General features: G+C 44.2%; 1 protein-coding gene across 12 annotated transcripts in view; it reads right to left on the reverse strand.

The window, feature by feature from the left end:
• CACNB4 (calcium voltage-gated channel auxiliary subunit beta 4) overlaps positions 1-24,338 on the reverse strand; it is a 194,641-nt gene that overhangs the window by 83,471 nt on the left and 86,832 nt on the right. For 6 of the 12 annotated variants that reach the window (XR_006176985.2, XR_006176984.2, XM_005296458.4 and 3 more), the window contains one exon: positions 9,638-9,772. The exons of the other annotated variants lie outside the window; for them this stretch is intronic. Coding sequence is in view for 4 of the 6 variants with exons in the window: in XM_005296458.4 (XP_005296515.1) it covers positions 9,638-9,772 (135 nt within the window). In the remaining 2 variants the exon portion in view is untranslated. The remainder of the gene's footprint in view (positions 1-9,637; positions 9,773-24,338) is intronic. 12 annotated transcript variants of the gene reach the window in all.

Genomic DNA, 24,338 nt, shown 5'->3' on the forward strand with positions numbered 1-24,338 from the left:
AGGGTAATCCACGGGAGGGCCACAAGACAGTTTGTTTACACTGACTGTCCGCAGGCACGGCTGCCCGCAGCTCCCAGTGGCTGCAGTTCGCCATTCCCGGCCAACGGGAGCTGCGGGAAGCAGCAGCCAGCATGTCCATGTGGCCCGCGCCACTTCCCGCAGCTCTTATTGGCCAGGAATGGCGAACTGTGGCCACTGGGAGCTGCAGGCGCCTGTGCAAATGTAAACAAACTGTCTGATGGGCCGCACGTTGCCCACCACTGGTGTAAGAACTGGCATGTGGCCTTATGCCACGTGAGAACCCCCCAGTTTTGGGGGATTCCCCAACCAGTCAGTTGAGCTAGCCTCCCAGCTGCTTTGCACTGCCAGAGTGATGCAGAGGAGCTGGAACGGGGCCAGGATCTGTCTCTATATAGGCTACACATTGTAATATATAGTTCATGAAAGCTCCATCAGTTCACTAGTGAGGCCCTATATTTATTTATTCATAAACATACAAGTGTATAAAAATAACAGACTAGACAACTTTATAAGAACTGAGTATTATTACTTATGCAAAGAAACTTCCTTTGACAGGAGCAAACCATGAAGAAAACTTGAAAGGAAAATATTTAAACTTTTAGTTTGGTCTAAAGTGTTTGTTATTATTTAGGAGGTTAAAAAATAGGAGGGTAAATAAGTTAAAAAACACCATTGCATTGGAGTGTTCAGTTATCAATCTGCATGAAACGAAAACTGATGGAGAAGAAAAATGAAGAAGATGCTACAAAAGTATGTGCGGGTTACATGGTGTCAAAAAATCCAAAGCAAAACTAAAAAGTGTTCCAAGACCAGTGACCAGAGTGACTAGAATCATGGAGAGCGGATTCCATACAGAAGTGTTGGAACTAGGGGCTGCTGCCACACCCCCTGGCTTGAAGTGGTTTCCATTATATACAGCCAAGGTCAATAAAAAGCAAAGATTTTTTTTTAAATAAAAAAAAACTGATTTCTTTATTGATTGATTGATTGATTGATTGATTGATAAAATGCTTTTTGAGGACAAAACCTAAAGATAGTTTTAATTAAGATACATTATAGCTCAAAGATATCTCATCACGGAATAGGGATTACAAATTCTAATTCATAGTATGAGATAATATATTCATGTAATATTTAAGAAAAGTTTTGTAGATGAGTTCCAATTGTTCATGGATTAGGGACCCAATCTTATGGGATTCCAGGGGCTTCTGTATAGATTATTTAGGTTAATCTTTCTATCTACCCAATGGGACTCAGTGCTCAGTCTAGAAGATACCATCAGAGATGCTTAGTTTTGCAGTTCTCAACCTGTGGATTTGTGTCTCCAGAGATAACATGCTTGTTAACAGCAAAAACATTTATAAATAAATAAATAAATAAATAAATATATAGAGGTGAGAAATAAGACCTCAACCCTATTGTCCCTCTGCAAATTTGTGTACACAGAGTCAATCCCTTACCTCTCTCTAAAAGTGCAAAGTTTCAAAAAGTTCAGTGAATAGAAGATTGTTGAGGGCGGAATAGATCTGGACAAGGAGAAGAAGTCTGGAGATAAATGTGAGAAGGGAGGGACAGGCAGAAGAAACAAAAGTGAAACTGTTTGACTAGCATATTCCAGAAGTCTTGAGGTCTTTCTGAGTGTAGCCTTCACTGATTTGAGATCTACTATACCATTCTCTCACTAGAAGGGAAAATGGCAGCAGGCCATAAAAGAGACCCAGTCTGGAAATAAGAACCATTCAAGAAATATATGTTTGCTGATGATGTTTTATAGAAAGTCACACCAGTGAACTGGTGGAAGTCACTTAAGCACTTGGATTCAGAGACTGTTGAAGTGATCATTTCACTTTTAACAGCAGTAGTTTCTTCTGCCAGTGTAGAATGAATATTTTCTTCCTTTGGACTAATTCATTCCAAATTGAGAAATCGTTTGGGACTTGAAAAAGCAGGAAAGCTTGTTTTTCTTTTCCAGATTATGAACAAAGGGGAAAATGAAGATGACGACAACTGAGTTAGCTGCAGAAGCCAATATTTTAAGTTTCTCCTGTTGACCTGGCTGACATAGTCGATTTTTTTTTAAATATTTCATTTAACTATTTTAGTTAAAAACAATTTTAACAAAAACAAACTTGATTTTAAAAAAATTGAATGTTTAACTAAATTCAAAAATTCATATGCTTGTTTTGTTAAAATATTATATGTTTGTTTGTTGAAGAAAAAAATCCAGAATACATAACGTTGTTGTTTTAGTTAAATAAAACAATTTAAATGTCTCTCTGGTGATGTCCTCCTCCTAATATTAATGATTAACCTGTTGAACTGGAGATAGTTCATCTCCCAATGACTTCATAAACATCTGCTTCAATTACCTTTGGTAAATGAAATAACAAAACAATCAATCATTTTCGGATATAGCTGTAAAACTAATCTGAAAAGTTTTCAAAATAAATCACTTTAAAATGTATAGTGTGTACCTTCTAAAAATGAAACCGACATCTATCTCTGAGTTGTGAAAAATATGTATTAAGGTTATAACCACCAACAAGAATGCACTTTTACATAGAAATCCATGATTAAATCGAGTCTTCCTGACTAGTGATTTAAAGAGTAAGGAGTGTTTTTTAAGTAATAAACACATTTCGAGGTAAGCACATTGTAAAATTTGAGTAAATAAATAAATAGATAGCTATTCCATTCATACTCTTCCTGTCCACCTAAGAGATTCAGTTAGGCACCTGCTACCCTGTTAGACTACAAAGCACCGTTGGGCTGGAAACCTGTACCAGCAGAAGGAAGTATGAAAGCCAATTTTTCCTCTTGTGGAATGAGCTAAATGAAAAATTCAGTTTGTTGGAAGGATTCTCCCCCACCCCATCCCCCAGCAGTGAGCCTTTGGTTTTCCAATAACCTAGGAATTAGAGATCACATTGCAGTTAGCAGGGCCCCTGTTTATCACAAAGAGATATTATGTAATGACAAAATACAGAAATATACAGGATTCATATATGATAGTAGCATATGAACACTGGGCTGGTGAAAGCAGTATTTCATGGAGACTTCCAGGGCAATCTTGGGTTCATTTGTAAAAAGAGCATTTGAATTTATTTTAAAGTGAATTTACTGCTCATAGAAGGTACCACATTGACAACTCTCAAGAAATACGTCAAGTGTGTCAATTTTTCCCACAGTGTAACTACAGCTTCCCCACAATACTCTGCTGGTAAAGTTTGGAACTCAAACAGACTCATTAAATAAAATAGTTTACAGATTGGGAAACTGAGGCAAAGAATGTGACTTTCCCAAGGGTACGTCCAGACTACCCGCCGGATCGGCGGGTAGCCATCCATCTATCGGGGATCGATATATCACGTCTCGTCTAGACGCGATATATAGATCCCCAAATGTGCTCCCATCGACTCCGGAACTCCACCAGGGCAAGAGGCGGTAGCAAAGTCAACAGGGAAGCCGCGGCCATCGATCCCGCGCCGTGAGGACGGGAGGTAAGTCTAAATAAGATATGTCGACTTCAGCTACGCTATTCCCATAGCTGAAGTTGCGTATCTTACATTGACCCTCCCCCCCAGTGTAGACCAGGCCCAAGGCCACACAGAAAGACAGTGGCATAGCCAAGATTAGAAGTCAGGTCTCCTTTGGTCCCGACACCATGCTTAAACCCCTAGATCACACCTCTTTCACATTTCTTTAATGGACCCAAATTCTCTCACCAGCTCCTTCAGAGCAAGATGTGATCACGACGTTGTAGAGATATGCTTATGAAAGATTGTGATTTGGAGATGTTTCAGAGTGGCAGCCGTGTTAGTCTGTATCCACAAAAAAGAACAGGAGTACTTGTGGCACCTTAGAGACTAACAAATTTATTAGAGCATAAGCTTTCGTGGGCTACAGCCCACTTCTTCGGCTGCATATAGAGTGGAACATATATTGAGGAGATATATCTCTATATGCATCCGAAGAAGTGGGCTGTAGCCCACGAAAGCTTATGCTCTAATAAATTTGTTAGTCTCTAAGGTGCCACAAGTACTCCTGTTCTTTTTGTGATTTGGAGACACTCCCTCATAAGGGACTGTGTTGTGTGTGTGGGAATTTGGAGGTATGCCCTGGAGGCTGGGGTTGGGAACCCGGTATGGCTGTGTGCAGCAGTTCACCAGAGATGCTCTCCAGTTTTTTTTCTTAAAATTTTAGTCCTCTCTCATTTACTAGTTTGTTATTTAATGAATCCCAAGATCATTACACACTTGAGTAACTTGCACAATCTGACTATATTTTCCATTTCTCCTCTGTGTGGTCACCTCAAGATTGAGTAATAGGATGAAAAAGCTTTACATTTCCCACCATATGTAGAAGGGTTGGTCCTCAGGAATAGAATTTGCAGCTAATCAATGTAGGTTCTCCATTAATCCACATTCTTATCAAAATGCCATATGTCCCCTTATTACTGGTATGATGATGATTTTTATAAATATTAGAATCAATCAGGTTGATGAACATCTCAACAATCAATTGAATTCATAATTATTGGTGCCTGTATAATTTTGGACACACACACACACGGAGGGGAAAATAAAAACTCTTTTAAAAAAATAAAATAAAAATAAAAACTCAATTTAAAAAAAAAGTTTCCAATAATGTAGTTATGGGGCAACCAACGTGAGGCTTGATTTTCAGGTGTTCTGAGTTCCCATCTCAGGCAGATGAACCCTCAATTTACCCAGCATCTGGGATAAATTATTTTAATAGCATAAGAAAAAGGATTTTGATACAGTAGATACACATAGTAAAAACAACAAACATTGGCTAGGCAGCTGACTAGTAAATTAGGACCTGGTTTGTGCAAGTAACAGGGATCTTAACAGGTAGATTTTTATTCCTTGCTGAACCTTAGTAATTAATCATAGAAGATTAGGGTTGGAAGGGTCATCTAGTCCAACCTCCTGCTCAAAGCAGGACCAACCCCAACTAAATCATCCCAGCCAGGGCTTTGTCAAGCCGGGCCTTAAAAACCTCTAAGGATGGAGATTCCATCACCTCCCTAGGTAACCCATTCCAGTGCTTCACCACTATCCTAGTGAAATATTTTTTCCTAATATCCAAACCTACACCTCCCCCACTGCAACTTGAGACCATTGCTCCTTGTTCTGTCATCTGCCACCACCGAGAACAGCCGAGCTCCATCCTCTTTGGAACCCCCCTTCAGGTAGTTGAAGGCTGCTATCAAATCCTTCCTCACTCTTCTCTTCTGCAGACTAAATAAGCCCAGTTCCCTCAGCCTCTCCTCATAAGTCATGTGCCCCAGCCCCCTAATCATTTTCGTTGTCCTCCACTGGTCTCTCTCCAATTAAAAATATTGTTGATCATGTCTGGATTAGTTGATATGCCCCAAATATTTAAATTAGTTTTACTGAGGATGCAACAAAGTAGAAGTTTGTCAGCTGAGGCTCCATATAAATGTGGACTGTGGATCATAGTAAATGAGCAGCACCTCTCAGGAAGCACTGCTTGCGGGAGGGGGTGTGCGCAAAGGTTGTTTTAAGCCACTTTATCAACTCCTTAATTATGAGTCAGTCTCCCAGTGCAAGTTAGAGAGGCCATATGTGCCACTCTACTACCTCAGAACAGCCCTTTCCTCCTGGGCATACCACTGTGCCAGGGCTATATGGTGGACAGGAGAACTATTCTGCCAGCCCTACACTGCTCAAGGTAGCCTCTTAATTCACACCAGGACTATTCCATGGAGATTGGTTCAGATGGATCAGGGCCACATGATCTGACAAATTCTTAAAGTGGACACATACGTTTGTTTAAATTTTGAAAATATTTAATGCAGGGGGTTGAGACACTGATTGTGTTCTTGCTTTTCAGAGGATACACTGAGCTAAAATTCTCCCTAGGACTTGGTGTACTTGCTTCCAGGGATTCGTTTGTTCCATTCTCTTGTGCTGTTTAATTCTATGCTGCACAAGGCCTGCTGGGTCCAATCCTGCTCCCACTAAAGTCATGCTTTGTTATTGATTTCAATGGGAGCATAATAGGACATAACTTAATGCCATGAGATTTCTGTAGTCTAAAATAATTCACTGAGAATCAGTGCACTAGAGCAGCTGGCAGAGCATAGAGGTTGGTATTCAAATCAGTTCCCTTTAATGCAGGTTGTTTTCATGCTATGATCCTTTTTTTAAAAAAAGGTACATGCACAGTATGCCAGATCAGGAACTCATTCCCTGGCCGTGTTTGCTGAGAGTTACAGTGCTGAACTCTCCTGAGGGAACATGCTTGTTTAGCTGCAGTAGCTAGTGGTGGAGATTCTACTCTCTGCAGCACAAAATCTGCAGTAGAATTAAATTACTGAAGAGTTTTCCCTCAGTCCATTTTGCAAACCCTCTTGTGTGCCATTAACTCCACGAGACGGATGCGGCGTTGCTGTATTTTATTGTTAAACTAGCATTTCTTCCTGAGCTCGGCATCTTGCTCCCCAGGTTGGCAGCAGGTGGGTACACTCCAGAGACAGCAAATGCAGCTTGCAGGAGGGGCGGACAGAGGAGGAAGAAGGCTCATGCTACTCTCAAAGAACCTCTGCCAACCAAACACAGCAGCAGAACTGATGAGCCCCACAGAGAGCGGTGGCCAGCTCTCCTCAGCCTAAAGGACAAGTTAGCACAGCTCTGAGTCTTTGATGATGCGAGATGGACAAGTGAAAAGCAGAGGAAACTTACCTCCCTCTAACCCTTATTTCTCTCCTCCTTACAGAAACATAAGCATATCAGGGATAAACATAACCCTTATTTCTCTCCTCCTTACATAAACATAAGCGAATCAGGGGGTTGGATTAGATGACCTCCTGAGGTCTCTTCCAACCCTAATCTTCTATGATTCTATATCTCAGTTAACACATGAATCAGAATGTATTTTTGAGTAATTCAAAATAAACAGTGAAGTGTATGTGGCGAATCCAGAGTGCCCCATGCACCCATACACATCTAGAGCATTCATGCAAACCCACACTATCTAGAGCATGCATGTGTAACACCGACAGACCCTGGTCATGGGCAGGCGGGATCGAACCTGGGACCTCTGGAGCTTAGTGCATAATCCTCTACTGCAGGGGTTCTCAAACTGGGGGTCAGGACCCCTCAGAGGGTCACAAGGTTATTACATTGGGGGTCGCGAGCTGTCGGCCTCCACCCCAAACCCTGCTTTACTTCCAGCATTTATAATGGTGTTAAATATATTAAAAAGTGTTTTTAATGTATAAGGGGGGGGTCGCACTCAGAGGCTTACTATGTGAAAGGGGTCCCCAGGACAAAAGTCTGAGAACCCCTGCTCTACTGCATGAGCTAAAAGCCAACTGGCTGTTAACTACGGCTGTAGAGCAGACTCATTTAACTCTCTCTTCTCAGTGCCACTAGATGGGACAGAACACCACACCCCAAATGTGTGTGGGTTACACATGGTCCATCTGGAGTTTACCTCTTCTTGTTCCATTAAGAGTTTGCATATACCCACTCTGCTTACCTTGAGAGTCCCAGATAGTTACATGCCTCTTTTTCAATGTATATATTTTCAGGTTTGGGACAGGGAATTGCAGAATAAATCCACTATCCATGTAATTACGACAAGGGTTCAAGCTCCCATTTAAGAAGCTCCTTTGTGTCATTCTCACCCCTGTATTGTTTGATCCCCAACTTTCTGGTTGTAATACAGCACACGCAACCCCATCTCCCTATTCTGAAGTGCCAATGGATGTGGTTTTTGGAGTGGTGGACGATACCTCTAAAAGTTGTACACTGAGCAGCATCACTTGTCCCAGTCACCTAAACTGCCTCAAAAGCTACCTGAGAGATCGGAGTTTTATGCAAACAAGTGACAAAATCCTCAGTCTCCAGCAGTGCCACCCAAAAAGCTGATCCATGGGGCACTGCTGGCGCAGACGGGTAAGCTTCTTCCTGTCCAACAGGAGACAAGATAATAGCAGCTGCTAAAAACAGACAGGGAAAGAACAGTATTCAATTTGTTCCTCCTGGCAGGCTTAACTCATTTGCAATAGAACTGGGTCTATCTTGGAACAAGGCTCCACAGCAGCAGCACCTTTATAATTCAGAGCAACACAGGCAGAGCATCAGGAAAGAGAGGGACTTGCTCCAAAGGGGAAAAGATCAAAATGGAGAAGGAAAAATGGCCTGAAGGATCCCTGCAGGCCGCAGTGTGTTCCCATCCATCCACCCACCCAACCAGGGGAACATGTCTGATGATTTCCTTCCTAAAAGGAGATTTGATGAAGGTGTGTGGCACAGGAAAGCTAATTAATTCTCCCTCAGGTGCTGGGCACTAGCCTTTTTTTTGTGTGTGTGTAAAGAACGCTTTCTAGCCAATACAGCAATAAGTTGTGCCAGGATGCATTACAAACAGAAGGAAGAATTAATAGCTGGAATAAATGACTGGGATCCAGGACTTTTGGGGCTAGATTTTCACCTTGTGTAAATCATTGTAGCTGCATTGAAATATGAGGTCCATTTTTGGCTCCACCACTGCTTTCAGCTCTGACCTTATTTGTCAGAGTTATGGAGCACATACAGTTCGGTTAACTTCAATTAGAGTCACAAAGTGCTCAGCATCTCTGAAAAATCAGGCTGTAAGTGACTTTGGGCACACATCTCTGTGTCTCAGTTTTCTGCAGAATAGGGCTAATACACCACCATACCTCCCAGTGAGGTGATCATTCATTCATTCATTCATTCATTCATTCATTCATAGCAGTGCTTTGTTACTCTCAGGTAACTAGTGCTATAAGTGCAAATTGTTTTTGTAAAATATAATGCACAACTCTAATGTGTACAACTGAAGATACCTATGGTAGATTCTCATCTCCCCCTCAAAACAGTGGACTATTTAACAGTGATATACTTGTTGCCTTAATATATTGCTTTGGGAATAAATTTAAAATACACCGCTACCTCGATATAACGCGACCCGATATAACACGAATTCAGATATAACGCGGTAAAGCAGTGCTCCGGGGGGGGGGGGGGGGGGGGAGGGGGGGGGGGGGGGCTGCGCACTCTGGTGGATCAAAGCAAGTTCAATATAACGCAGTTTCACCTATAACGCAGTCGGATTTTTTGGCTCCCGAGGACAGCGTTATATCGAGGTAGAGGTGTATTCCTATTTTGATGCAAAATATGGCTTGCTTTTCTTTTATAAAAAAATCCTTATTTATGCATGAAGTCATACAATAATCAGGCAACGTTATATTCCTCCACCTGTAACCTCTTCTAAATCCTGAATATGTAGTCTTCACTGGCCAGCTGCCACTTGCAAGTGTAGAACCAGCATATGCATTTTTTCTTGTGCAATAAAAAGCAATTGAAAGCATGTACAGCTTTGAAAGCGGTACCTGAACATTGTTACTTTGTTTAGCATGATAGAATTAGCTTTGTATGTATCATTTGTGATTAAGTGCTTTACAAATTAACAAGATATTCAAAGCCAACCCAGCAACCACCTCCCAGTATCCCCAAAAGGGCAACATCCCCATCTCTGAGATGTTGGCGCCAGATCTTTTCCTTGGTAAAGTTTTCTCCATGCATTTCTGAAGCATTACCTGTTTCCTCCACAGGGCACTGGATGATGCTGGCTTGTTCACTAGTAGGATTTCGGGGCTTGTTTCCTCAGGGTCTGAGGAGCCCTTCATGGACTGCTCCACAAGGCAGCCTTTCAGCCTCACATCTTGGGCATTCTAGCAGAGAAAGACAAGTATACTGAGCATCTGCACAGAATGAGTGAATCCCCCAGGCAGCAGAAGTACCTAGTGCAGTCATCCTTCAGGGGTATTAGTCCATTACAAGATGGACAGGGCTTGAAGCCCATAAGTTTTGAGTCCACCAGGTTAAGGAGCCCTATACAGTAGGATTTGACCAAGTAGAGTTTGGTCCAGGGTAGGATTAGTTCACAACTGTCAAAGATAACAAATCAGAAGTAGTTCTGAAGACTTTAGTAGATTCTGAAGAAGCTTAGCCTGACCTAAGAACTAGCAAGTCGGACACGCTTCAAGTTCTGTTTTTCTGCCACAGGCAGTAAGAGGGAATCAATAAAGAGTCACATCTGTCCCAACCATTATGCCCTTCTATGGGATCACAAGGGGCACATGATGCATGTGTAGCCCGACAGACACTGTTCAAAAACCTTCTGGTCTGGTGTGCAAGGCACATATGGCAAGTACAGTGGGATACACAGCTACGCATACTTGAAGAATCTGATCTTTGTGACACAATCAGTTCCACAGCAAATAACTGTGATGTCATGCACAGAGGATTGGAATCTAGTGGGAAGAGGCAATAGGAACAAGTGAGCTAAGCAACAAAGATGCTGTTTTCATGCAAATATCCTTGTATGAAACAACAAGGGAAAAGATATAGAAGAAATATATGCAGCATTGGCAGAACTGTCTCAAAATAGAATTGTTTGCAACTTTTTCATGAGGTGTTAGAGCTTTAAAATATGCACTTCACAATTTCAGTGCAGAGCCAGATGACAGGGAATATTTTTTCAGTGTCGCTGAGAAAATCACGTCCTAATCACATTCTTCATATATGTGAAGCAGCATGAACTTACACAACTGTAACTTACAGAGCTTTTGTACAGTTTGAACTGTCCAGAGAAAAGGGTCTCCACAACCCCCTTCTTTTTACATGAATTTTAATGCTTGCAAGAGCTGATAGACTGACAGCCCTGAAGCCAAAAAGGGGATCTGTAGCCCATTACCATTCCCTGAGCTATTCATTTCCTGAAAAAGAACTTGAAGTGTATTCTGACAAAGCTGGCCTTAGGCCTATGCTGAGTGTGCAGCTGCAGAGAGCCCTGTGCTTTGGGTAGGAATACTCAGCCATTCTTCACTTCCTCTAAGTCTGTGAACTAGACAGGTGAAAGACTGGAGGATTCTTACCACATGGGTAAGCATCCCAGTCAGAACCAAAGGCAATGCATGAGTGAAAAGGTGGGGAAGGAGGAGGAGTAGCCCAGAGTGGTCAGAAATGATACCCAGGCAGACTGAGCCCAAAAGATATACTCTTGCTTCAAGAGGCCTTCCCCAAAGCCTGAGCTGCAGGAAGGGGCTAGCCATATGGAAGAGGCATTGCTCCAGAGCTCAGGACAGAGGAAGCTGGGCCCCAAGAATATCACTTCAAGTGGTGATGATGGGGCCAAAGTAAATCTTGATAGGGGAAGAATGAGGTAGGAACTTGAATCCAGAGAAGGAAGAGCTGGGATGCAGGAGCCAAAGGCCAGAATAGGGAGGCTGGAAGGCCAGTCAGAGGGTGGCTAGGAGAAAGGTCACACTGGTCTAGCTGTATTTGGTGGGAGGAAGGGCATATCAAATGGGAAATCCCTGTGACAGGCATCCAAACCAAACCCCCACGCAGTCCAAACACTCCTTCACAGACAAATGCTCCTCATGGCTTCTCTTCCCAGCTGAGGAAACCCTGCCTGATCCCCAGCAGCAAAGGGCCTTGCATCCTGCAAAACCTTTGACTACCTTTGCTTTCTGAACAGGACCTAGACATGGGAAATGATGTCACTGTCACACATGCTGCAACTGGAGGCAGTGGAGAAGAAGAAAGGAAAGTCCAGCGTCAGCAAGTGTGTGTGAAGTGCTTACTAAAGAGTGCAAGACTGAATGAGAGCTGTTCCCTTCTCCAGTCTGAGGTGCTCACTGAACAGACATAGTCAGCCCAGTGTAGTCCTGTGTTAGGGTCTCTTGGGCAGTGATGATACAACTCAGCTCTCTGACAACCTGAGCTCATCAGAACACACGTCACCTGATGTGCAGAAGTTTGTAGAGCACTGTGGCTAAATCTAAGGAAAGGGAGTTCATTCTTCTGTGATACTTCCCTTAATTTATTCATTAAGTGAAAGTGAGAAAAAGCTCCCTCTAGGCCGGGCCATAAAACAGTTTTATATATATGTGACCATTAGGGTTACCACATTTAAAAAATAAAAAAAGAGGACACTCCACGGGGCCCTGGCCCCGCCCCTTTCCCACCCCCGGCCCGCCCCAACTCCGCCCATTCCCTGCCCCTTCCCCAAAGTCCCCACCCTAACTCCCCCTCCTCCCTCCAAGCCACGCGAAAAGGGCTGCCCAAGCACTACCGGCTTCACGGTTTGCCGGGCAGCCCCCAGACCCTGCGCCCCTGGCCAGCACTTCCCCAGCGCAGCTGGAGCCCGGGAGGGGAAGCGCCCAGCTGGGGGCACAGGGTCTGGAGGCTGCTAAGCAAACCGTGAAGCCGGTAGTGCTCGGGCTTCGGGCAGCCCCCATGCCTCCGGACCCTGCGCCCCCGGCCGGGCACTTCCCCTCCCGGGCTCCAGCTGCTGTGCTCCTGCCCTGACTCAGCTCTGTTTAAGAGCCGAGCGCTCCAGCTTCGAGCAGCCCCCTTGCCTCCGGACCCCAGCCGCCGGCCGGGCACTTCCCCTCCCGGGCTCCAGCTGCTCTGCTCCAGCGGCGCAGGGTCCGGAGACATGGGGGCTGCCCGAAACCGGAGCACTCGGGCAGCTCGGCTCTTAAACAGAGCCGAAGAGTCGGGGGAGGACGGGGGTTTGATTACCAAAAAGCCGGACATGACCGGGAAAAACTGGACGTATGGTAACCCTAGTGACCATAGCATAGCAGAGCCAGTGAACAGCCTCAGTATCAGGCTGTGCCCTCCCTATCTAACAAACATGAGCATGGGCTGTGGTAGCTAACTCCACGGGTCCACTCTGGAGGGGAAAGGAAGGAATGGACAGACAATGAAAATGGGACACTGTAAAAGCAAGAGAGGCTCTGAGTGAACCCCAGCGATAGGAGTATGAGGCACAGTGCCAATGGAATCTATTCAGGGCCAAAATGAAATTTGCAAACAAAAGTTCAACTCTACCTGTGATCGCCAAGCTCAGACCTTCGACATCCAGGCAGCTAAATGAGTTTTCAAAGTTAACTGCTGGAGTTTGAATGACCTTGAACTGTCATCCAGTTTGTCCTAGTTGCAAAATAATCTGCATTTGTACAAGATGCTGATTTTCAAACAAGTCTCTACTATCTATGTAAATGCATATTCAGTGGCGAAACATCTAACAGCTCAACATCTTACAGCCAGAGCATGTTTTAGGGAGATAGGGAAGAGAGTCAAGACATCAACTGCATCTTGGGTTAAGCTTTTCCCCCTTGTTCTTTGAGCATGTTATTTATTATTACTGTGTTGTTTTCCTTTGGCATACAGAGTCACATTCCCCCCTCAAGTGGCTTTGGGTTCAATGGGAGCTCTTCATGCATCCAGGGGCAGAACTTCCCTAAAAGTTTTAGTTTTTTTAATACAATCTATGGTTCACAAATACAACTAGAGGCTGTCCCAGCCACCCTGGCATCTTGCCGTCCTGCAGGGAGGCTTTGCTAGTTTTCTCCAATTATACACCTTAAATCTGCCCCCTACCCCATTTTAACCAGCAAGGGTTGTGCACCATCTCACTTTTTGTTGATCACACCTCTCCCAATAACTCCAAAATCCCCATAAAAGAGAATGGCTAAAATTCAGAGAAGATGGTCCATTTATCCCATTCTAATACAACCCTCCTCACACTACAGTATGCATCAATTTTATCTGCAAAGTAGACAAACTCTTCACAGTGAAGGGAGGAGTTATTTGTAATTGGATGGAGAGAGCCTGCATTAGCCAGGCTTTCAACCACAGGAACAGTTCTGCTGGATAATATACTGGAGAAGGAAATCTTCCTCACAGCAATGGCATAGGGCTGCAAAAATTCTTACACCACAAAGTAACCATGAAAATGGGTTCACCATGTTTCAGTCCTTGGCTGGAATTTTTGGAGGGGCTGAAGGAAGATAGGCATCCAAAAACACTTAAAGTCAATGGGAGTTGGAGCACCCAACTCCCTTTGGTCCCTTTGAAAATCCCAGACTTTATTAGGTGGCTCTTTGGTGTGAAATATGCACAAGTCCATTGGGCCGGATGCAATGCATCAGAGGGTGCCGAGGGAGTTGGCTGATATGACTGCAGAGCCATTGGCCATTATCTTTGAAAACTCGTGGCGATTGGAGGAGGTCCCGGATGATTGGAAAAAGGCAAATATAGTGCCCATTTTTAAAAAAGGGAAGAAGGAGAATCTGGGGAACTACAGAACTACAGCCTCACCTCAGTCCCTGGAAAAATCATGGAGCAGGTCCTCAAGGAATCCATTTTGAAGTACTTGGAGGAGAGGAAGGTGATCAGGAACAGTCAACATGGATTCACCAAGGGCAAGTCATGCCTGACCAACCTGATTGCCTTCTATGATGAGATAACTGGCTCTGGGGATATGGGGAAAGCGATGGGCGTGATATATCTTGACTTTAGCAAAGCTTTTGATACAGTATTCTTGCCAGCAAGTTAAAGAAGTATGGATTGGATGAATGGACTATAAGGTGGATAGAAAGCTGGCTAGATCGCCGGGCTCAACAGGTAGTGATCAATGGCTCAGTGTCTAGTTGGCAGCCGGTATCAAGCGGAGTGTCCCAGGGGTTGGTCCTGGGGCCAGTTTTGTTCAACGTCTTCATTAATGATATGGATGATGGGACGGATTGCACCTTCAGCAAGTTTACAGATGACACTAAGCTGGAGGGAGAGGTAGATATGCTGGAGGGTAGGGATAGGGTCCAGAGTGATCTACACAAATTGGAGGATTGGCCAAAAGAAATCTGATGAGCTTCAACAAAGACAAGTGCAGAGTCCTGCACATAGTATGGAATAATCCTATGCACTGCTACAGGCTGGGGACTGACTGGCTAAGCAGCAGTTCTGCAGAAAAGAACCTGAGGATTACAGTAGATGAGAAGCTGGATATTAGTCAACAGTGTGCCCTTGTTGCCAAGAAGGCTAACGGCATATTGGGCTGCGTTAGTAGGAGCACTGCCAGCAGATCAAGAGAAGTGATTATTCCTCTCTATTCGGTACTGTTAAGGCCGCATCTGGAGTGCTGCGTCCAGTTTTGGGCCCCCGACAACAGAAAACATGTGGACAAATTGGAGAGAGTCCAGTGGAGGGCAACGAAAATGATTAGGATGCTGGGGCACATGACTTATGAGGAGAGGCTGAGGGAACTGGGCTTATTTAGTCTGCAGAAGAGAAGAGTGATAACAGCCTTCAACTACCTGAGGGAGGGTTCCGAAGAGGATGGAGCTCGGCTGTTCTCAGTGGTGGCAGATGACCAAACAAGGAGCAGTGGTCTCAAATTGCAGTGTGGGAGGTCTAGGTTGGATATTAGGAAAAACTATTTCACTAGGAGGGTGGTGAAGCACTGGAATGGGTTACCTGGGGAGGTGATGGAATCTCCAGCCTTAGAGGTTTTTAAGGCCTTACTTGACAAAGCTCTGGCTAGGATGATTTAGTTGGTGTTGGTCCTGCTTTGAGCAGGGGTTGGACTAGATGACCACCTGAGGTCTCTTCCAACCCTAATCTTCTATAATTCTGTGCTGCTTGGTCTCAGTATATTGTAGAGTAGAGAGATGTTCTCATCACAAAACTCACTTGGGCACTAACTGGCCCTTTTTTGGCAGCTTCAGTAGAGAGACTATGAACTGAATGGGCATGAAGGCTGAATTTCAGAGGACAGTTTGGGGAAGCTCATATTCCTGCTGGCCAGGCTGTATTTATTCCATGGATAAACAAAGAACTCCCATTTCCAGGGCTGTCAATCTGGCACCCTTCACTTCAGAAAGACAGAACCTACCAGCTGCCAGCTTAAATATCTTTGCTGTCAAAATTGTTGACTGTTTTTTTAAGTTGTAACTACTGCATTGATCCATATTTACTAGAAGCAAGATTGTAAACCAGTTTATAGTAAAATGAATGCAAAGCATAAATCTTTAGAATTATGGTAACTGAATTAGCTTTGTAGTAATCACAAGAGACAGAATGAAAAATGTTTCTATATGCACACTTTATCTACTTGTTGGGCACAAGCTATTACATAGATTATTTAAATCCAGGAAGTGTGTGGAGGCAAAAAAAAGAGGAAACTTTTTTCCAGAAGCTTAGAGAAGAAAAGTTCACTGTATTGATGGAAACTGCCCCAGCCGCTATTCCACCCCCCCCCACACACACACACACCTGAATCCTTTTGGTTTGTTCCCTGAGCTCAGACCCCTGTTCTGCTGTGAAATAGCTGTGAGCTGGAGCAGTATTATGGGAATTGAATTGCAAGTGAACTCAAACACTCTGCATCGCACTTTATACTTCACCAGACACAGACACTTTATACTTCACTCTTTTCACCCTCTCTCTCTTTTTCACTCCAGTGAGCACAAAGGATGTGGAGGGCTACCAGCTTCTAGATAAGATCTCCAGTGGTACTTATTTTTCTCACTACTTTCTCTCCCAGTGTAAGCTCTAGGTTACCTAGGACTCTTCAGTACTAGCTAAGTAGTAAATAAAAAGAGACAAATTAACAGTGTCAGGAGAGAAGGAGGTAGAAAATGTGGTCCACTGGTCCAAGCACAGGACTGAGAACCAGGAAATCCTGACATCCAGTCCTGGGCCAGATTTTCTGCTGTGCCTGCAAGGAGGCTTTAAACCACTTTTATTTTTTCCAAATTCTGGGCTGCACAAGACCTGAGGCATGCAAGTTAGAACATCCCCGAAGGCTGCTCTAACTTACAGCCGCCTTACCTGGCAGTCTAAGGGCTGCTCTGCAGTCCAAGAGTGCCAGAACACAGAACCCAACATGAGATCTCTCCTGCCCTCATCCCAACCTACACCAGGGGCTGCCAGCGGCCTGGTACAAGACCACATACATCAGCCCTTTGCTTCCCCTGCACTGTGGGAAATTCCCCGGGGCCACTCCACCCCCTTTGTAGCCCCAGCATGCTCATAGAATAGCATAAAAGGGTTTTAGCAGGTCACACAATCTGGCTTCTGAATCTCTGCAGCTTCTGGCCAGTCACTTGACCACTCTGCCTCAAATCCCTCAGTCTGTAACTGGAGTTTAATACTAATTTACCTACATGATTGTGGAAAGGGAGAAACACTGTGGGAATTCATTAGTTCAACAAACACCACCAAATTGAAATCTAATCAATTTAAAAACAAAACAAAACACTCAAACACAAATTAAAAGGTAGAGTTACTACACCCACCTCTGAATCCCCTGACTGTTTTTGTCATTCCACAGTCATTTACTCTCTCTTTTTTTTTTTCTTTTAATTCCTCTCTCTGTTGCTATGTGAAAGAGCCAAATCAGCAACAGGAGAAAATTACTAGCTAGCATGATAGTGACGTCACCCCGCTAGCGCAGGAGATAGGAAATGGAATGGACCATCAAGAAAACAGTGAAACTGACCGTGCACAAAGTGAACACATATGTATTTTTCCTCTCTTTTTTCTGTTTCTCTTTCAGCAACAGTAATCTTAAGGGTTATGTGAAACAATAGGAAATACAATTCTTAAATTGACAGAATCCTTATTGTTCATACCGCAGTACAGATGCTAAATATTAGTATTCTACATCCTAACAACCTCCAGTGTGGTTCTTCCTATATCTAATACTGAAATACAGATACAGTGGCAATCATCCCATAGAATTTTGAATCAAGTTTATTGTCTTGGTCCTTATCTTCAAAACACTGCATGGCCTGGGTCCAGGATACCTAAAAAAACATTTAAAGCTTCATGACAAAAAAATACAGTTAACAACTTTGCTCCTCTGGTACAAAGGAATTTTCAACAATAAGAGTAAGGCTCATCTGTCTGAGAGACCGAGCTTTCTCCGGCGGTGGTCTGAGACTGTGGAATGGACTCCCCCAGGAACTAAGGACTATCACCAACCTCACCACTGAATGCAAAGTGAGGTTGGTTTCGCCTTGCCTTCTCTAATACAAAAAGATAGCAACAGGTATATTTAACCAAAAAAAACTACCAAAATAATACTCTACTCCATGCGCTTCTCCCTCTGGGGAGAGGATGAGAGAACAAGCAACACATGACACATGTGTAATCACATTGCTGAATGCACTACTGGAAGGCCCTCAGATACTATGGTGATGAGTGTGGTATAAAAACCTATATAGAATAGAATCTAAATGTGCTACCATCCTGCTGAGAGAATATACCCATAAATTCAAGATAATTCCTGCCAACAGTTGACAATAATCTTAACACATTAAAGTGACTCCAACTATAGCTTTCTAAATTGGAGAATTGCTTACATAGCCAAAGGTGTGCAACCACCGGCAGGTGTACTGAACCATGCGGGTGAAACACATGCCCGTATTTGCACGTGCTGCCTGGAAGAAACCATGTTCATCTGCATAAAAGCTACATGTTGCATAGTGACTTGGGAACCCAGAAAATCAGAGTGGGATGCTTAATGTACCACTGTGTATGCACCAAAAACCCAGGATAGCTTTCTAGTTCCCTGCTATATCACTGAGGTTCTAGGGCTCTTGGAAGAAACTGAAGTGTCTGAGTATACGTCTGTGCACATGGAGTTCTTCGGTCTGCTCTTTCTACAACAAACTTTAAAAAGAGGTTACCAAATCACTCCAAAATATTGATTTGACGTTACTGTAACAGCAATGTTGCATTTATACAGCACCTTTAATCCAAGCACATCAAAGTGCCTTGCAAACTAATGAACTAAGCTCCTGATCCTGCAGTGTGCTACATGCCCATAACTCCAAATGAAGTCCATCCTAGGGCAGAAGAGCTCTGGGACAGGCGGAAGAGGACAGGAGAGAGAAAGTGATGGAAGCTGGTGGGGGTGGAGAGGAAGCAGCACTATTTGGGAGTTGTGGGCCAGCGAAGGAGGCAGGAAAGGAGCAAACATAGATGGAAGAGAGGAAAGAAACCAAGCCTAGTGTAGAGGAGTGAACGCCCACTCCAGCCCTGAAGGGGTTGGAAAAGCCCTGCAGAGGGCTGGGGCTGTGTAAAGGGGCAAACCCAGGCTGATTGGGGAAGAGGCTGCAGCTGGGGCCACGCCCCAAACTGAGCCACTCAGCCTTATAAGAAGGCCAGGGTCCTCAGAGCAGAGGAGTCTCCCTCTGACAGGACAGAGAGACAGGCCTGGCTGCAGGGAACTCACCCGGGGACCTAGAGTGAGGCAGGGCTGGGAAGCCCTAGGCCAGCAACTCCCCAGGCTGCAGGGCCTGGTCCTAGGCCATATAGGTATTGGGGTTGCAGAGGGGCAGCCTGAGGGTGGGTAAAGGCAGCCAGTCCAAACCCCTTGTCTGCCGGTGATGATTGGCTGATAGACTGCAGTCTGCCCCAGGGCGCGGGGGCTAGATGGTGACTGGCAGTAGCCACGACTGAGGCAACATTGGGATAAGGGGTGGGGGTTCCCCTGGGTGGGGAGACCCAGAGAAAGAGTGGGGTACTGCCGGGGGGGGCAGCACCTAAGCCAAGGGCACCGGGGTCCGGGAGGGACATGGGGGCCAATGACAGGTGGGACACCTGGCCTGCAGAGGGCGCTCCAGAGGCTGGTGAGCTAATTCCCGGGACGACCAGCAGGAGGTGCCGCAGGGGTGAGTCCACGCCTGACTACACCTAGTTTCCCCACTCACCCTATACTAAGCCTAGTTTCCCCACTCACCCTATACCAAGCCACACCATTTGCACTCTCCCTTTCTGCTTCTTTGTTCCCTAACCTCTGTCCTTAAATCTGCCCCTGTTGGGCTGGGGCTCTCAAAGTCCCTCCACTCACCCACTAACTGAAAAGCAGAGTTCAGATTTTCCAACAGCCCTGACAATTGACTCAAGTACACAAGATAAAGCCGCTAACTTGTTGACAAGTATTAATCTTACACCTCGTGAGAAGTGAGGAAAGTCATCTCACATGCTCAGGTGTTGCTTTAAAATTAGTGCTTCTAGAGGTTCAGAAAAGGACTGTACAACAGCTTGACTGGTAGGGAAATGTGCTGGCACTCACATGCAGAGGGTGCACCACTCCCATGGACTGCCTTATGGCTGGGAGCAGCTCAGCTTCAGGGAGTACTTGTTACCCTCCAGACTGTAGAAGGATTTTCTGTACGTGGCATACACAGCTACAGCTCTTCGTCTGCCAAGCCCCATTTAGGTAACTGCTTTTATCCCATTCTAAAGTCCAAAAACACAGGACATAAGAGAAGGGAACTTTGAAAGCATGTTGTCCACAGTAATATATGACATGGTCAGATTTATGAGCTTCATTCCACAGGTGAGCAGTTTGGATCCCTTACAGTAGTTACCACACAAACCTGGTGGTATAACCGTGTTTTATGCAAATCTTGGACTAAAAAGAGATTATCATGGGGAAAGTTATTCTTCAGAAGCAGTGCAAAATATTGAACTTAGTCATGAGATCCTCTAGTGGGTTGCTTAATAGTCTGCAAATAGCTGCATAATGATATGGTAAATTTAAACTGGAAGTGAAAGAGAATGGATGTCTCATGCATAGCACGCTATGTACTGTATTATCTGGCTTCTGACAACTGAATAAACACAGACCAGGTCCTGATTTCATAGAGTATTTTTACACAAAAGTGTTGAAGGTGAACCTGATTTTGGCTTGATTTTACTGAATGCTACATTCAGGACCTGTCAGTCTCTGTGATCCCATCACAATGGTTTCTACCCTTTAAACTCACCCCCTCTCTGCCGCAGAATCAACCAACATGGATAGAAGATAATTTGCTGAAAATAAGGAATCTAGCATCATGGCACACTTATTCCCACTGTTAGAGACGAAGAGAGCCGCCGTGCTCACTCCACTACTCTTATTATAGGACAGAGAAATAGGAAAGACCCTTTTGATCATTCAAGACTAACTCCTTGCCAATGTAGGATCGCTTCTTATATTTTAAGAGTCCTTAGCAATGGGTCTTCCACCCCATGTAAATATATATACTTATACCCATCCCCAACATGTCCATTGTCTCTTACCTAAACTAGTCATGTTTAGCCCTTTTAATATGTCTTCATGATTTTGTAATTTTTTTATTTATTATTTGTGTTATGGTAGTTCCCACTGTGTACCCGACACCGTCTGGGCATATAAGGAGACAGTCACCTTGTGATTCACCATCCTTTTTCCTCATTTGTTTGTAGTATCTGCCTATTATCTCATCTTATATGTAGATTGTAAATTCATTGGGAGTGAGACTATTTTTTGTTACATGTTTGTACAGCTTCTAGCACACTGAAGCTAGGACCTCTCGATGCTACTACAGTACAAATAATAAAGTCTCTATTCCTGGTAAACCCCATGATTATTTTTGTTGCTCTTCTCTGAAGACCTCCATTTGTCTATAGCTTTCTGGTAATGTGGTGCCCAGAACTGAATGCAATAGTCTAGGTCTAGGCAACATAGCACTATAGCTGTACTGAAAGGGTCTTTTATCTTCGTACTCCATGAGGTTTGGCTTTGCACATGCAGTCAAGAGTTACAATAGCTTCCCTCCCTTCCCCCACCAGCTGGATCACATTCCACACTCTTGTCTAATGCTTTGCTTTACTGCTTCCCCAGTCTCTCACTCCCACAGAGCATGTGTGTTTCAGACTACTTTGCCCTAGCTGTACTGACTATGCATAGAAAAAAAAAAAGCCACCATACTTGCAGGCTGAAGAGAACAGCAGCAGGGAGGGAGGGAAGCAGGAAAGAGATGTGGAAGAAACTGACAATGTGGAAGGTCGAGGAGGATGAAACAGTGGTCAGTGTTTGACATTTATAGATGCGAGAGCTCTATGCTCACAGCTTGGTGACACGTTCGCTGGACTGGGACTCTGGAATTCTGGGTTCCATTCCCAGGTTTACCACAGACCTCCTGTGGGAACCTCAAAAACTCTCTTAGGGCCTGATCCAAAATACTGAAGTCAACAAGAGTTGAGTAGGCTTTGGGTCAGGCCCTTAGCATCTCTGCATCCGATTCTCCATTGCCCTGCATCTTGTATGGGTATTTACAGCTGTGCCGAATGAGTGCAACGGGGTGTAGAATGCTACCATTCTGATCTGGTAACATTCTACACCTACGTTGCACAAATGTAGATATCTACACAGGGTGCAAAGGAGTGGAAAAGTCAGACCCCTCTGCAAAGTGCGGTTAATAAAAATCTTTCTTCCACCCTTTGTCCATCTTCTCTATTTACACTAAGTTTTTCAGGGCAAGCAGTGTCTACTGCTCCTTCTACAGTACCTACCACAATGGACCCCCAACCTTGGCTGAGGCTTCTAGGTGTGACTATTATACAAATCCATAAATAAGTGCCATGGATTTCTGTAGAACCACTACATGTAAGGGCATGTAAACTAGCTGAGCATGGTTAATCTTTGAAGTTCAGGGAAGGGGTGAAGAACCTATATTTTAAACTAAAGAGGTTATGTTTATCCTACAAGGACTGGTGGGCAATTCAGGGATGGCATAGCTGAGGCATTCAGATTTTCTTTACTATAAAATAGGCACATTGCATCTAGTTAAATACAATTGTAAAAGTAAACCACAGTGATTTTCCTAGCCAATACACCTTATTGTCTTAAACCTTCTTGCTTATGAGTTTTTATACCCTGACTTTCCAGTGATCAGGAATGCCAGACTGTTGTTGTCATACAAAGCACTCTTGGCTTTTCATTTTTAAACAGGCTGTATTGCCAAAAAGGGGCAATTTTTTAGAATTACCTGGAGTACCACCTAATTTCCAAAGCGAGAGGGCACTCGGGGCAGCTTGCATTTTGGATCTACCTTCTGTCTCCTGAGTAGCCTATAGATATTTACTCGGTAAGATATAGATATAAGTTAAGGCAATAATGCAATGATCCTACAAGCCTCAAGGCTTGTAAGACAATAGCTTAGCTAAACTAATCAAGGCCTAAGGCCCCAAAAGTATTAGCTAACCAGGACTAACTATAAATCATAAGCTATCACAAGACAGAATGCTGTAATAAACAAGTATGACTAAATTGCTGACAGGTAACTACAAGATGCAGTTGATGTCAGCTTTTGATATTTTAAGTTTGGACATCTGTTGATGTTCCTACCACAAGAATGTCATGGTAACTAATTGGCATACTGTATATACCAATAAGCTTAGGGTAAAAGCCTAACCTGTGAGAGAAGGGCACCCCAACATGTAAGGTAAGGAAATACAGATAGGGAAAAAGGGCTGAAACCCCTAATGAAGATGCATTAGGTGTAGTGGGTGTCAGCATAAAATAAAAGCTGTATCCCGACTGTGGGCCTTGGGAGATGCCAGGATGATGACCACTGGTGGGGAGGATGAGGATGACTAACACTCTGGGTTTTTCTTGACGTATTATTTATCTACTTTGCTGGATTGGAGTGTTTGTGCTTTTGTTAGCTGTGCTAATAAAAATATTACAAGGACAAAACATCTTTCCTAAGCATAAATGCCTCTCTCATGCACACCCGGGTTATCACCACAACTAAGGGTACATCTACACTGGCAAATTTAAAGCGCTGCCGCGTCAGCGCTTTAACATGGCTGCGTAGTCGTGGCACCAGTGCTGGGTGCTGTAATAAAACCACCTCCGCGACAGGAGTAGCTCCCAGCGCTGGGAGCATGGCTCTCAGTGCTGGTGCACTGTCTACATTGCCACTTTACAGCACTGAAACTTGCATTGCTATGGGGGTATTTTTTCACACCCCAAGCGAGAAAGTTTCAGCGCTGTGAAGTAGCAGTGTAGACAAGGTTGGTCATGGGGCAGAACTCTGCCCAACTTAGAGTGTTAGTTCACTTATCGGTATAACTAATAAACAATCAAAAGATCAGGCAACACCTGTCTATGTACAGAATAAAGAAACCTTTCACCTTTTTAAGAGGGTTCTTCTCTATCTTCCAAAATCTTTGAGTCTCCCTCCTTTGTGGTGCAAAGTGGGAGTCACCTAGCACTAGCTCAGCACTCCCTGCATTTTGTAAGCCTGGCACAAATTGGGAGAGAATTGTTTAGGACTGGGTGATTAACCAGTTAACAAGGGGATTCAGCTTGTAGGCTGAGGACTGTAGAGGGCGACAGGAAGGGAGAAAAGGGGGCTAGAAGAAAGGGCAAAGAAGCCCAGGATCTCAGAGAAGTGAGACCTCTTTTCCCCATGCCCACACTCTGTGCCTAGGGAGTACATTGAAGCTTGGGGTGAGGGAGTATTAGGATGTGCACCTTTCTTTCCAGACCACGAAAGGCCACAACCTGCACCCCACCCCTTACATTACAGGAACTTGGTTATGTCTTTGAAAGTAACAAGGCCCTGTCCCTTTATATCCTTTTTCTCTGACACAGCATGTACTTCTTATCTACTAAGT

This window comes from Chrysemys picta, chromosome 11 (assembly GCF_011386835.1).
Source record: "Chrysemys picta bellii isolate R12L10 chromosome 11, ASM1138683v2, whole genome shotgun sequence".
In the NCBI taxonomy this organism is placed as follows: Eukaryota; Metazoa; Chordata; order Testudines; family Emydidae; genus Chrysemys; species Chrysemys picta.